Raw genomic sequence first — 14,999 nt, 5'->3', positions numbered from 1 at the left:
ATGGCAATTTCATGTTGTGTTTAATTATAGCGCCACCAAGAGGCATAATTCCACCAAATCTAAAGAGACCGGTTTTGTGAATTTTGGCAAAACCATTGAGAAGTTATATTCAAACATATCAATTTTTCATATCTCCTGACCACTAGGTTTCACTATGCTGAAACACTGCAGGTAGCCTCAGGTCATGCTTGTTATAACACACACCAAGTTTGGTCTGAATACACCTAACTGTTGCGGAGACATAGCCTCACATCCATTTTTGCGTGTTTTTCATAGAATTCGTTTGCGCGTTATTCAAGAACGCTTTGACTAATCAACTTGAATTCCATAACTTTTTGCCAGCATGGTCTGAAGATGATCTGAGACAATTTTGGTGAAAATCAGACAAACCATCTAGAACGATTTCGAAAAAGTAGGTTTTACGAACTATTAAAAATAGAAAAAAAAAAATTAAACCTTACAATTTTTGAATTTTGGGCATCATTCAACTCGGCATGACCCAAGGATTCGAGGAAAAAAAAAGAATGTTGTGCCTTATGTTTCAAAAGTTATTAGCATAAAGAAACTGAAACTTTGGACAAGTGGTGGCACTAGAGAGTTTGAGTTAGAGACTCCAAACTTGCTATGGTTAAAGTTGAGACTGTCCTTTATCAGTGTGCTAAATTTTACAACTTTCCAACAGAAATTTTACAACGGAAGAAGAAGAATAAGAACGCCAATGGATACATTAACATTTGTATTAACTAAGATTAAAAAGGTTAATAAATGCTGTTTAAATATTTTGTTCGTCGTTAGTTACATGAACTAATGTTAACCAGTGAGACTTCATTGTAAAGTGTTACCCATTTAGTTTTTGTAGGTGAACAGTTCAGCCAAAAATTGTCATCATTTACTCACCCTCATGTTATTCCAAACCTGTATGAGTTTCTTCTGTGAAACACAAATATATTTTCAAGATGGTTTAATCTGTTCCATCCAATGGAAGCCAATGGGGTTCTTTTGTGTTCCAAAGAAGTGACCGGTAAATAAATGATGAACCATCCCTTTTAATTTAAGATTTCCATTAGTTTTGTGCCGTTCCTCCATAAACCTCTGGATGTGATTCTCAGTACACACCGCAAAAGAGAAATGCACTGAAGCCAGCGTGCATTCTGATTGGCTGTGGCGCATTACCTCCTCTGGATCTCATAATTGGCTCCCACGAGAGTGATTGGCAGCACGGTGACTTCATTTTCTCTAATTAGTTATTGGCGTGCTATTGAGCTGTGTCAAATGACCAAGACAGCAGATCCCTAACTCTTTAAGGCACTTTATGACTCAATATAGTTTTGCTGATGAGTAGGTGTCAGAGGCCCAGTCTATTTCTGCAGGATCCTCTGCTTTATTGATTTTGTTCAGCATTAAAATGGGTGGCAACTGAAGTTGCTTTCTGAAGAATTTCTTATTTGTCCTCTCACAGTGAAGAGCTGAATTTAAGCCAGAGTCTTTATTCTACAGATCGTTGTTTCATTTTAGTGTAGGTTGTGCTGTTTGAAGATTGAAACTCTGAAAGAAATAAAACAATGTGTAATGATAAAGAGCTTTTTTTTATGTTGTTTGATATACAGAATCTAACATCAAGTTGTTTTTTAAAAGGAAAGGCCAGTGGAATAAGGATTAGGCCGTATTGAATAAAAGTCAGCTGACTGAAACGAGGCATGTTGTGAAACACGCAGGAGAACTTGACAAGAAGTTCAATCATTGCTTCTGTAAAGGATAGTGAACTTGTGTTGAATGTTAACATGAAATTGACCCTTTTTTTCTCTGAATACATGTTTCTGGTCTTATTTTTTGACCAATAGCCAAGTAGTTATTGCGGAATTGTTTTAGGCTTATGTTTTAGATGCAACATTTCAATGTTTTATTTAATAATTAAGATTAATTCAATGACAGTTACCATTGTAATGAGATCTACTGCAAACATACATAGAAGAAGAACCATAGAAAGACCCTTTTTTGTCTAAATGGTTTCATAAAGAACCTTTAACATCTGTAGAAGCTTTCTGTTTCACAAAAGGTTCTTTGTGGTGAAAGAAGGTTCTTCAGAGAATCAAAAGTTAAGAAAGAGATGGTTCTTTAAAGAACCTTTGACTGAATGGTTCTTGTGGAACCAAAAATGGTTCTTTTATAGCATCGCTGTGAAGGACTTTTTAAAGCACCATTATTTTTAAGATTGTATGCAATGAGAATAGTCATGAAATTCACCTGTTGGGTTCAGTCTCTATAGGACCCCTAAACAATTCGATTGACAAGTACTCTGTTCAGTGCCTGATTAGAAATAAGTTGTACACTACCGTTAAAACGGTTTGGGTTATTTATTTATTTGTACCAATTTTTAAAAGAACTACATATGCTGACCATAGCTGCATTTATTTGATCAAAATACAGTAAAAATGGTAATATTGTAAAAATTTTATTACAATTAAAAAATCTTTTACGATTTTATTTTTAATAATAAAGCTGAATTTTCAGCAGCCATCACTCCAGTGTAGTGTCACATGATTAATCAATCTAATATGTGACCCTGGACCACAAAACTAGTCATAATGGCGTAATTCATACTTGAATAAATAAGCTCTCCATTGATGTATGGTTTGTAAGGATAGGACAACATTTGGCCAATAATTGATAAAATAATTAGAAAATCTGGAATCTGAGGGTGCTAAAAAATCTAAATATTGAGAAAATCGCCTTTAAAGTTGTCCAAATGAAGTTCCTAGCAATACTTACAAATTAATTACAAATTTAAAAAAAGATAAGTTTTGATATATTTACGATAGGAAATTTTCAAAATATCTTCATGGAACATGATCTTAATTTCCTAATGAAAAAAAAAATATATATATATCGGTCATTTTGACCCATATAATGTATTGTTGGCTATTGCTACAAATATACCTGTGCTACTTACGACTGGTTTTGTGGTCCAGGGTCTAGGGGTGTAAATCGGAGCCTTCAAGACGATTCGATACGATACCGATTTCTTAAGCCAACGATTCGATTATTTTCGATACTTCAGAATTCCCTGTGATACGATGCTATTCGATCCGATTCGATTCAATACTAGATATTTTTACATGATATCTATTAAGTTTCAAATAAATCAACAAAAATGGTAAATAATTTGCCTTTTATTGAGAATACAGAAACAGTATTCTATTCACATAATGTGTATGTAACACTAAAGCAGTTGTGCTCAATGCACTGCAAATAGAACAGAAAATATAAGTTACTGCATCTACAAAGTGCAATCAGATAAATTGTAATAAAAAAAGGCTAATGCTTATAGTGCAGGTCTACTATGGCCAATTAGACTATTCACTGTTTTAAAAAGTTTCATTTATACAAAATTGGTTACATTTTGAAAATACAAAAATGAATACTACTCCACAAAATCAGTTCAAAATCATCGCTCTTGAAAGTCAGACAACAACGTGAGGTGTGTGAACATGAACAACATCATAGATGGACTGTGAAACGAAAGTAACACGTGTGAAGTAGAAGACAATAATGAGGTTAGTGCCACCCGCAGCTTAGGAGTAGGTAGTACGCTTACGTCGGAGCCATAGACAGTAAAAGAAAGGTCGGAACGGATTCTAAAAATAGACAAGTGAACAAACAGGCGGCAAAATAAACACATTAATCGATACTCTTGCGGACGAATCGATGCATTGAATCGGCGGCTGCATAATCGATGCATCGATACGAATCGATTAATATTTACACCCCTGGCAGGGTCGCATTTATTTGTATTTATTTTTATTTTTTTTATTATTATTCTTTGATGAATGGAAAGCTCTAAAGCTTTATTTATTTAATAAAGCAATCTTTTGTAACATTATAAATAGTAATTTACCCTTCAATGGTTTATACTGAAGCTTAAAGCATATTTTGTTTGTCTGCCCTACATGCTACACCAAGCTAGTTACAAAACGATAGCAGGTGTTGGGCTGTTTTGATTAGCTACAACAAGATATTGCAATAACAGCTTTTGATTAGCTGTTACAAGCGGCAGCCCCCTGGGGTCCTATTCGAACGCTGCTGTACAGGGGTCCTAACTCTTTATGACACCAGCGGCTTTTCAGAAAACTCTTACTCTGCACTAGCTCCACTTCATAGGGCCCTATGAAATGTTTTTTTTTTTTTTTTTTTTTTTTTTTTTTTTTTTTTTTGGATTCATTACATTTACATTTAGTCATTTAGCAGATGCTTTTATCCAAAGTAGCTTACAAATGAGGATAATGGAAGCAATCAGAATCAACAAAAGAGCAATGCAATGCAAGTGCTATGACAAGCCTTAGTTAGCCCAATGCAGTACATGTAGCAAGTTTTTTTTTTATTGTTATTGTATAGTAAATGCAAAGAAAACACATATATATATATATATATATATATATATATATATATATATATATATATATATATATAAGAATAGAAAGTGCAAGAGTTAGAGGGTCAAATAAAGATGGAAGAGTTGTGTTTTAGTCGTTTCTTGAAGATGGCTAAGGACTCAGCTGCTCGGATTGAGTTGGGCAGGTCATTCCATTATTTTTTTTTTTTTTAAGGTAAATAAAATGCTGAGGTTGACTTTTAAAATAAAATTGTGATATTATTCCTTAGATTCCATAAGATTTTGGATGTTTTTAAAGAATTATCTAATGCTCATTAAGGCTGCATTTACTTGGAAAAAAACAGTAATATTGTGAAATATTATTAAAGTTTAAAATAATAGTTTTCTATTTTTATATATTTTAAAATATAATTTATTCCTGTGATGTAAACCTGAATTTTCATCAGCCATTAATCCAGTCTGCAGGGTCATATGATACTTTAGAAATCATTCTAATATGCCTATTTAGTACTTTTATTATCAATGTTAAAAACAGTTGTGCTGCCTAATATTTTTTTTTTTTTTTTTTTTTTTTTTTTTTGAACCTGTGGTTCTTTTTTTTTTTTTTTAAACAATATAAGCTTTTGCTATCAATTTTAACAATTTAATTTCTTAAATAAAAAAATAAAAAAATCAAATAAAGAAATGAATAAAAATTTACTGACCAAAAACTTTTAAATGGTAGTTTGTATAATGAAAAATTATATTTTAAATAAGTGCTGTTTTTTATTTTATTTTATTTATTAACAAATCCTGACAAAAAAATAATAATAATAAAAAATAATCAATATACGTCTTTGCTATCACTTTTTATCAATTTAACACATCCTTTCAAAAAAAAAAAGAAGAAAAATGTATCGTCCACAAACTTATAAATGGTAGTTTGTATTGTTATAAAAAGTTATATTTTAAATAAATGCTGTTCTTTTTACTTTTTATTTATTAAATAATCCTGAAAAGTGCAGCAAGCAAGGGAACTGTTTACAATATTGATAATAAATCAGCATATAATAATGATTTCTGAGTAATGATGCTGAAAATTCAGCTTTGCATCACAAGAATAAATTACATTGTAAAATATATTTACATAGAAAACAGTTATTTTACAATAAAACAATATTTCACAATATTACTTTTGGTTTTTGTAGTTCAATGCAGCCTTGATGAGCATAAGAATCACCTTTAAAAAAAAAACATTTAAAACCTTACTTTTTCCCAAACTTTTGAACAGCAGTGTAAGTTATTGCTCTGCATTATTAATTTATTTCTGTCACAATTTCTTTTTCTTTTTCTTTTTTTCGACAATGATTTTTATCAAATGAAATAGTTAAATGCAGATGAAGTCAACCCTCAGAGCAGCTCTGGAGAAGAAGTTGATGTGTCCATGTCCTCCTACAGTGGGAAAACAGATGAAAACACCACAAGCATCATGTGTTCTTAATTTTGTGTAGTAGCAGACGAAACCGCGCAACTGAATCACTTCAAAAGCAGACTTAATATTCAAAATATATAATATTTATAAACACAAGTCATACTGTGTCATATTGTTAATTAAAATCATAGGGCCCTAACTTCAGCCTTCAGTGTTCAATTATCGAATATCCTGTTTCACCCAGAAACATGGGCTGCAAATGCTGTTTCATGGTATTTCTAAAGTTTATTCTCTTGTATTATTTTTGCAGATATTGTGCATCTTTCGACTTTTATATTTTTATTTTCTTTAACCCACTCAGATAAACCAGAGAGCTATTTTCTATATAAATATATATATTTTTGAATATAATATATTTCCATGTTAGCGCAGAATATAAATTTATATATTATATTATATTTTAGGAGATTTTTTTAAATATATTTTTTATTATTTTGTATGTATTTATTTATTTATTGTTTTAGTTTAGTTTTGTTTTCTACTCTTTTTATCTGCTTTTTTTTTTGGTTTGGTTTGGTTTGTTTAGTTTTTTATTGTCTTTTTATTCAGTTCTGTTTTTTGTTTAGTTTTGTTATTTTGTTGTTGTTTTGTGTTGCAAAACAGGACAATAAAAATGCTGTTATTATTTTAAATCAGCATAAATTTAAAGGAGTATAATAGTTTTTTTTATTATTATTATTATTCCTGTGTTAGCAAATATTATATAAATATAATATAATTTTTGTTTGCACATGATCAAAATGCCAAAATGTTAAGGCTTTTGTTTGTTTGCTTGTTTTATTTTGTTGTTTTGTTTGGTTCTGTTTTGTTTTCATGCTCTTTTATCTGTTTTTTGTTTTGTTTTGCTTTGCTTGCTTTGTTTGTTTGTTTGTTTAGTTTTGTTGTGTTGTTTTGTTTTGTTTTCCCGGCTTTGCTGTTTTTGTTTCGTATTTTGTGTGTAGTAGTAGACGAAACTGCACACTTCTTGCACTTTATTATTCATAAACTCAAGTCCATATTGTGAATGAATTCAGCATACAGCCCTACTTTTGACTTATTCATCTAATTCACAAAATTCATTGACATTCTGTTCATACTGTTAATTAAAATCATAGGGCCCTAACTTTAGCCTTCAATGTTCAATTATCAAATATCCTGTTTCACTCAGGAACACGGGCTGCAAATGCTGTTTCATGTTATTTCTGAGGTTTATTCTCTTGTATTATTTTTATTGCAGCTATTATGCACCTTTTGACTTACATTTTTATTTTCTTTAACCCGCTCAGATAAACCAGAGAGCTATGACGTGTGGTACGAGAGCCGCTACGAGGAGTGCGACAAAGAGGCCTGTCTCTCCTTCTCCAAGGACATCCTCTGCTCTCGGGTCACCGTGGACCACAACTACTACGCTGTCTGTCAGAACCTGCTCTCCAGATTCGCCACCTGGCGTGGCACCACGGGCGGCCTCCTCCACGACCCCCCTGCCGACATAGTCAAAGACGGGCGACTAACGGCCCTGCTAGACGAGTGCACCAGGCCTCAGAAACCGTATGGTCGTTTCCAGGCAGCTAAAGAACTGCGGGAGTACCTGACTCAACTCACAACACAGCTGAGCGATACTAACAGGTAGTGTCAAGAACAGGGGACATCCTGTGGCCCCCCAGTCAAAAAAGACCTCTGAAGTACTTTTACAAATGTGCTACCAGATTCTGGAACACATTGGTTCACCTTCAAGGGAGTCGCTATTTCGTTGCCGCTATCAATCATGCCAACATTGGCTCCAGTCTTGTCTGGGGCTAATTAAAGAAGTTTGCACATGAACATGGATTAAAGGGTCGTGTGAAAATCAGCAGAGTAGAGGCTCAAACTGCTGTGATCACACTGGTGTGTGTGTGTGTGTGTGTGTGTGTGTGTGTGTGTGTGTGTGTGTGTGTGTGTGTGTGTGTGTGTGTGTGTGTGTGTGTGTGTGTGTGTGTGTGTGTGTGTGTGTGTGTGTGTGTGTGTGTGATTGTGAGTTGATTGTAATATCTGATGCTTCAGTGAACCCTCGCCGCTATTATAGGTTCTGATTAGAATCCTGTAATACAGTTTCTAATTAATTTATAAATTGGGTGCTGTAGGTGCACCGTAAGCAGGGGTTATAACTGAAGTGAAACAGGGAGCTTTGTTTATGTTTGGATGAATCTTAACAAAAAAACATGTCCAGGTCATGTTTTAACCCTATATATATATATATATATATATATATATATATATATTATTTTTTATTTTTTATTTTTATCTGCTTTTTTCTGTTTTTGTTTAGTTTTTTGTTGCAAAACGAGACAGTAAAAAATGCTGTAAAAGTATTTAAAATCAGCGTAAATTTATGCCTGTGTTAGCGAGGAATATAAATATATTTTATAATAATAATAAATAAATATAAATATATATATATATAAAATATTTTTTTTCTCTCTTTTTCTTTTTTTTTTGCACATGATCATAATGGCAAAATGTTAAGGCTTTTATTTTCTTGCTTGTTTTATTTTGTTCTGTTTTGTTTGGTTTTGTTGTCTGCTCTTTTATCTGTTTTGTTTTGTTTGGTTTTGTTTTCTGCTCTTTCATCTGTTTTGTTTTGTTTAACTTTGCCCACTTTTATTGTTTGGTTTTTTGTTGTTTTTGTTTTTTTTCGGCTTTACCGCTTTTGTTCTGTATCGCAAAACAAGACGGTAATGATGCTGTTGAAAATATTTTTAATCAGCGTAAATTTAAACGAGTATAATAAAAAAAGTATATAAAAAAAGTTGTAGTATTATTATTATTATTATTATTATTTGATCTTCCTGCGAGGATTATAATTAAATTTTAGGTGCATTTTTTTTTTTTTTTTTTTTTTTCTTAGTTTTTCCTTTTTTTTTGCACATAATCATAATGCCAAGATGTTAAGGTTTTTTTTGTTTGTTTGTTTACTTGTTTTATTTTGTTCTATTTTGTTTCGTTTTCTGCTGGTTTTTTTCTGTTTTTTGGGGGGGGGGGGTTTAGTTTTGTTGTTTTGTCTTTTTATTCTGTTCTGTTTTTGTTTATTTTGTTTTGTAATTTTTTTTTTTTTTTTTGCTGTTATTTTTCTGTTTTGTGTCGCAACACAAGACAGCAAAAATGCTGTTAAAAAGTTTTTAAATCGGTGTAAATTCAAAAGAAGTATAATCATAATAATAATTATCATGATAATAATTATTATTATTATTTTTTTTTAATATAATATTCCTGTGTTAGCAAGAAATATAATTATATTTTGGGAGCATTTTTTGCACATGATTATGATGGCAAGGTGTTAAGGCTTTTGTTTGCTTTTTTGCTTGTTTTATGTTGTTTGGTTTGGTTATGTCAAAAAGATTGTAAATCAGCATAAATTTAAAGCAATATAATAATAATAATTATCATTATTATTATTTAATATAATATATTCCTGTGTTTGTGGGGAATATAATTATATTTTAGGAGCATTTTTTTCTTCCTATTTTTTTTTTTTTGAGTGTGTTTTTTTTGCGCATGATCATAATGACAAGATTTTGTTCTGTCTTGTCTTGTTTTCCGGCTTTGTTTGCTTACTTTTTTGTTTTGGTTTGTCTAGTTTTGTTGTGTTTTTTTTTTTTTTGGCTTTGTTGTTTTTGCTCTGTGTCACAAAAAAGACTGTAAAAATGCTGTTAAAACGTCTTTAAATCAGTGTAAATTTAAAGGAGTATAATTCTAATATACTAGATTCCTGTGTTAGCAGGAATTTTGGAATTTTTTTTATTCTGCACGATCATGGCAAGATGTTAAGGCTTTTTTTCTGTTTTGTTTTCTGCTCTTTTATCTGATATTATTTTTTTTATGTGTTTTGGTTTAGTTGTTTTTTGTTTGTCTTTATTCTGTTGTTTTTTTTTCTGTTTTGTGTTGCAAAACAAGACAGTAAAAATGCTGTTTTGTTTTGTTGCTGTTATATATATATATATAAGCAAAAAGAGATTTTGGGTGAAATATCACTAGGACATGTTTTTGACAAGCTTTGAGATTCATCCATTTGTGTTGTATTTTAGTCTCTATATTCGATTAACCACCTGGTTTCTTTGCTACAGGAAGTCAAGTCTTAACTGAATTTGAACGCGTGATTGGTCAAATTATGCCTCTTATCGAAGGCAAATTTGATCAAGTGTTTCCTGTTTCAATGAACCTTTTTGGTGAGACGCTGATGCTTCTTATAAAAGTGGCAATCAATGCCGGTGATGGTAGTTGGACGACTCAATAAAAAAAAATAAAAATAAAAAAAACCTGGAAAGAAAATAAAAAGAGAACAAAATGGATTTGAAACAACCAAGTATGCAAGAATAAAAATACCAAAGAATATTGTCACCATTGTGTGGTTCAATTTGTTCTTTTAGCAATGCTTTGACCAAGATTGTTCAAAAGGGAAATCACAATAAAGCTCTTATTTTTCATGTTTCTGTCTTCATAAACATTTGTTAGTGTTCTTTTTTTACCTTCTTCTTTTTGGACCAATACAGTTTACCATGCAACCATGATATATACAGTATCCTTCACTTGCACTTGCGTTGTGTTTACAGAGACAAGTTGCACTACATTGTCAGATCCTCATAGACCCTTTAATGCCCTCTTATCAACTTTGTCTGCATATTTCAATGTTATTTTTTTCCCATAATAATGTCACCCATGTGCCACTTTCCACATCTGTAATAAGCAATATTGAGAATTGATTGAGCCTAATGAATTATCGCTTTAAACATTTGTATATTTCATTTTGGTTTGTAGGCATTCCGAATTTTGAAATCCCCTGTTTGTGTTAAAATATGATTTATTCTGTAAAGAGAAAAGTCTGCTTTCTGTATGTGTTTGTTTTGAGACTAAAGAAAAGTCTGGTCGTACTGTGCCTTTCATTCAAAAGTTGTATTTTCGACTGGATGAGAATATAAAATTATATTAAAGTATATCTATACTTACCTGCTCTGATTTATTTTCTTTATTGAATCAGCAGTATTGAATGCATTGTGAGGAATGATAATGGCAAAAATTCAATTCAAGGCAGCATCATTTTGATTCCTGAGGTAATAAAATATCTTCAGGTGTGTGTGTGTGTGTGTGTGTGTGTGTGTGTGTGTGTGTGTGTGTGTGTGTGCGTGTGTGTCTGAAGACCTCCATATGGTTTCATCTGGAATGAAGCCAACACACACATCCTGAGCAGGAGAGAGAAGTGCGAGGATATTTGAGAAACTGAACAGAACACAAACCTTATTTTCAGTCCTTCAGCTTCAACACAATGTGAATTGCTTCAGGTTAATCAAGAATTGTCAAGCGAAACATTATTTTTGTAGGCCAATATACTGTAAATAAATATAAAACGTTTGCCGTCCGGTTGACCACAGAAGTCATTAATATCAGGGCCCGAAGCTGGAGTCGAGGTTTGCCCTCCTTTGAGTGTGTTCCGGTGATGAATGGAGTGACTCTGGGCTAAAGTTAAACACATTCACCCATGGCATCTAAATATAGATTTCTTCCTCTGGTTGCAAAACCCATGGCAAGGATTAGAGAATACAGAGTCAGCGGTGCTCTGACAGTTCTCGAGATCTAGTGGAGAGAGAAAATTGAGGGTAAAAAAGACATCCAATATCCTAGACAGTCCGAAACCATTCGTATTATTCACCCGTTTCATACACTCCAGGCTAAATCCAGCCAAACGCCAAACAAGCAAAACGTTTCAGGCTTCTTTAAGGGTTTTGGAAAGTGGAAAATGTACATGAGCACCAGAAAAACTTTTATTTAGAAGCAATATTTGTGATTTTAAGGGGGAACTTTTTTCAAACCATATAAAGGCAAGCTACTTGTCCTGTCAAATGGTGAAAGCATGTTGAATCTATAAAAAATATGGCTATTACGTATAAAATCATGTCCATGATAAAATATATAACATTTAATATAACAAACACACTTTTAAAGGATAACTATTGCCAAAATGCAACCTGGGCTGTTTTTTATTACTGTAAATGAAACTTATATCTAAAATCATAATTACGACAAACGAGCCGTTTTTGAGATTGACCGTGATTTCGTTTTGTGGTCAACGGCCGGTGAATGGGAGTACTAAGGGCATAACTTTGAGCGCATCAAAATCGATATTTTTACAACACTAAGAAGGCTCGACACACCATGAAACTTTGCTCGAAGTATCGTCTGGGTCTCTACACATGATCTCCAGCATTGAGAACATTGTTTGTGTTCACAGAGTTTACTAAAAAGAAAGGGTTTGAACAACTCACTTTCACTGTTTGAGTTTCCGCTCACGGCCGTCTTGCCAGTCAAGACGTGTCGATCTCGTAATCTTGACTTTATTCCCGTAATTTCAACTTTATTCTCAAAATATTTTGACTCTACTCTTGTAATTTCAATTTTATTGTCAAAATATTTCAACTTTATTCTTGTAATTTCAATTTTATTCTCAAAATATTTGGCCTTTTTCTCCTAATTTCAATTCTAAAAATATTTTGACTAAATTCTTAAAATATTTTGACTTTCTTATCAAAATATTTAGACTTTATTCTCAAAATATTTCAATTAATTTTTCAAAATATTTTGATTTTATTCCTTTAATTGTGACTTTATTTTTTAAATATTTCAACTTTATTTAAAAAAAATGACTTTATTTTCAAAATATTTTGACTTAATTCTTAAAATATTTTGACTAAATTCTCAAAATATTTGACTTTATTATAGTAATTTTGATTTTATTCTCAAAATATATTGACTTTCTTATCAAAATATTTAGACTTTATTCTCGTTAATTCCGACTTTATTCTCAAAATATTTCAACTTTATTTAAAAAAATTTGAATTTATTCTCAAAATATTTTGACTTTATTCTCAAAATATTTTGACTTTATTCTCAAAACATTACAAGTTTTCCTTGTAATTTCAACTTTATTCTCAAAATATTTTGACCTTTTTCTCGTAAGTTCGATTTTATTAAAGTATTTCGACTTAATTCTCAAAATATTTTGACTTTATTCTCGTAATTTCGATTTTATTAAAGTATTTCGACTTAATTCTCAAAATATTTTGACTTTATTCTTAAAATATCTTGACTTTATTCTGGTAATTTTGACTTTATTCTCAAAATATTTAGACTTTATTCATGTAATTTCAATTTTATTCTCTAAATATTTTGACTTTATTCTCGTAATTTCGATTTATTCTCAAAATATTTTGACTTAATTCTTAAAAAATATTTTGACTTAATTCTCAAAATATCTTGACTTTCTTATGAAAATATTTAGACTTTATTCTCGTAATTTTGACTTTATTCTCAAAATATTTCAACTTAATTCTCTAAATATTTTGACTTTATTCTCATAACTTCGACTTTATTTTCAAAATATTTAGACTTTATTCTCGTAATTTTGACTTTATTCTCGTAACTTCGACTTTATTCTCAAAATATTTTAACTTTATTTTTCAAAATATTTTGACTTTATTCTCAAAATATTTTGACTTAAGTCTAGTCTTTCAATTTTATTCTCAAAATATTTTGACTTTATTCTCGTAATTTCAACTTTATTCTCAGAATATTTTGACTTTATTCTCATAACTTTTAAATTTATTCTCAAAATATTTCTACATAATTCTCAAAATATTTTGACTTTTTTTCTAAATATTTGGACTTTATTCTCATAATTTCACATTTTATTCTCGTACTTTCGACTTTATTCTCAAAATATTTCGACTTAATTCTCAAAACATTTGGACTTTAATCTCGCAATAAAAAATATTTTAAATGATTTATAAATAAAAATTTAAAACGACCCCCCCCCCCCCAGGACTCTTAGATGACTAGAAAGAACATAAAAAGAAAATTATTTATTTAAAGTAGTTTTTACGTAAACATAAACATAGCATCCTTGCTGAATAAACATTAATTTCTTTCAAAAAGGAAGACAATTTCACTAAGGGAATAAATTCACTTATTTTATATATAAATTTATTTGGCATTCTGACCCCAGATTGTGATCAAGGTTTTTTTTTTTTAGAACAGACAAGGTTCTACCATGTCTTTATTTGCAGAAAGAAGCAGAAATGAACTTTTCCTTTAGACATGATCTGAATGTAACATGGCCTTGACCAGTAATGTGTGGGCCGCTTAATGGCCATAAGTTCAGAAGACATCATTATTTCATTGACACGACAGTGTGAAGATGTACAAGTCAAGATACTGGTCTTGACCCTAATGTACAGTGTGAATGCTGTTTAAAACATGCTAGAGTCTTTATTTTTATCTAATGGTGCAGAAAAGTCTATGCAGGGTGACCTTTGCCAATGTGAACTGAAGCATCACAGGTTGTTGAGACTAGAGTTTGAGAGATTGTTGACTGCAATTTCAGTAAGAAAGGAAAAGTGGATTTCTGACAACTTTCTATGAAGATCCAATTTTAGTTTTTATTTACTCTAAAATGAATTTAGAACCATTGAGGTTTGGCATTACATGACTATGTGTGCACTGTATAATGTACTGTTTTATTTCAACGTTGTTGCTTCAGAAAACACCAGAAGAAAATGGCCATTCAGATCCTAAATTAGAACACATCTGCACGTTATGGTCAGAGGACTGTCCAGCTGTGTGGGGTTATATCAACTGTTTCATTGTATGGATGTTTGGTCAGGTTTACAGAGCGAACTTCATGAATCAATTTGGAAGTGGCAAATTTACAGCTGCGAATAATGTTATTCAGTCTCAACGGGAAACTTTTGCACACTGCGGCCACTTTGTTGCTGATTATGCAGACAAAAACATCACATCATAAATGTCAGCATGTACTCGGAAGAACCACATGCTTGTGGTTTTCTGATATTTGAGCTGTAAGCACAGATGTTACAGCTATATTTCACTGTAAATAGGGGCAGCAGGAAAGAAGCAAATAAGCAGCTTCTGGAGGGGAGCTGGGCTGCTTTTTCTCAGAGCGAAGATGAGAAACTGAGTGAAAACAAAGATAAAACAATTCAGCTCTAAATGACAAGCACCTGACCTGACAGTGCCGACAATACCATAAGCTTCTCTACAGTATATCTACCGTCAACTGAGAGCTCAAAGCAGAACTCACACAAGCTCTATCTAAACCATAGCTATAGGCTACAG

General features: G+C 31.6%; 1 protein-coding gene across 1 annotated transcript in view; it reads left to right on the top strand.

The window, feature by feature from the left end:
- Positions 1-7,774, top strand: part of dipk2aa (divergent protein kinase domain 2Aa) — a 36,151-nt gene extending 28,377 nt beyond the window's left edge. Inside the window, exon 3 of the mRNA XM_073849832.1 lies at positions 7,127-7,774. Within this exon, the coding sequence (XP_073705933.1) occupies positions 7,127-7,470 (344 nt within the window). The 3' untranslated portion in view covers positions 7,471-7,774. The remainder of the gene's footprint in view (positions 1-7,126) is intronic.
- The last annotated feature ends 7,225 nt before the right edge of the window (positions 7,775-14,999 follow it).

This window comes from Garra rufa, chromosome 10 (genome assembly GCF_049309525.1).
Source record: "Garra rufa chromosome 10, GarRuf1.0, whole genome shotgun sequence".
Lineage (NCBI taxonomy): Eukaryota > Metazoa > Chordata > Actinopteri > Cypriniformes > Cyprinidae > Garra > Garra rufa.
This window is presented reverse-complemented; position numbering and strand designations above follow the sequence as displayed.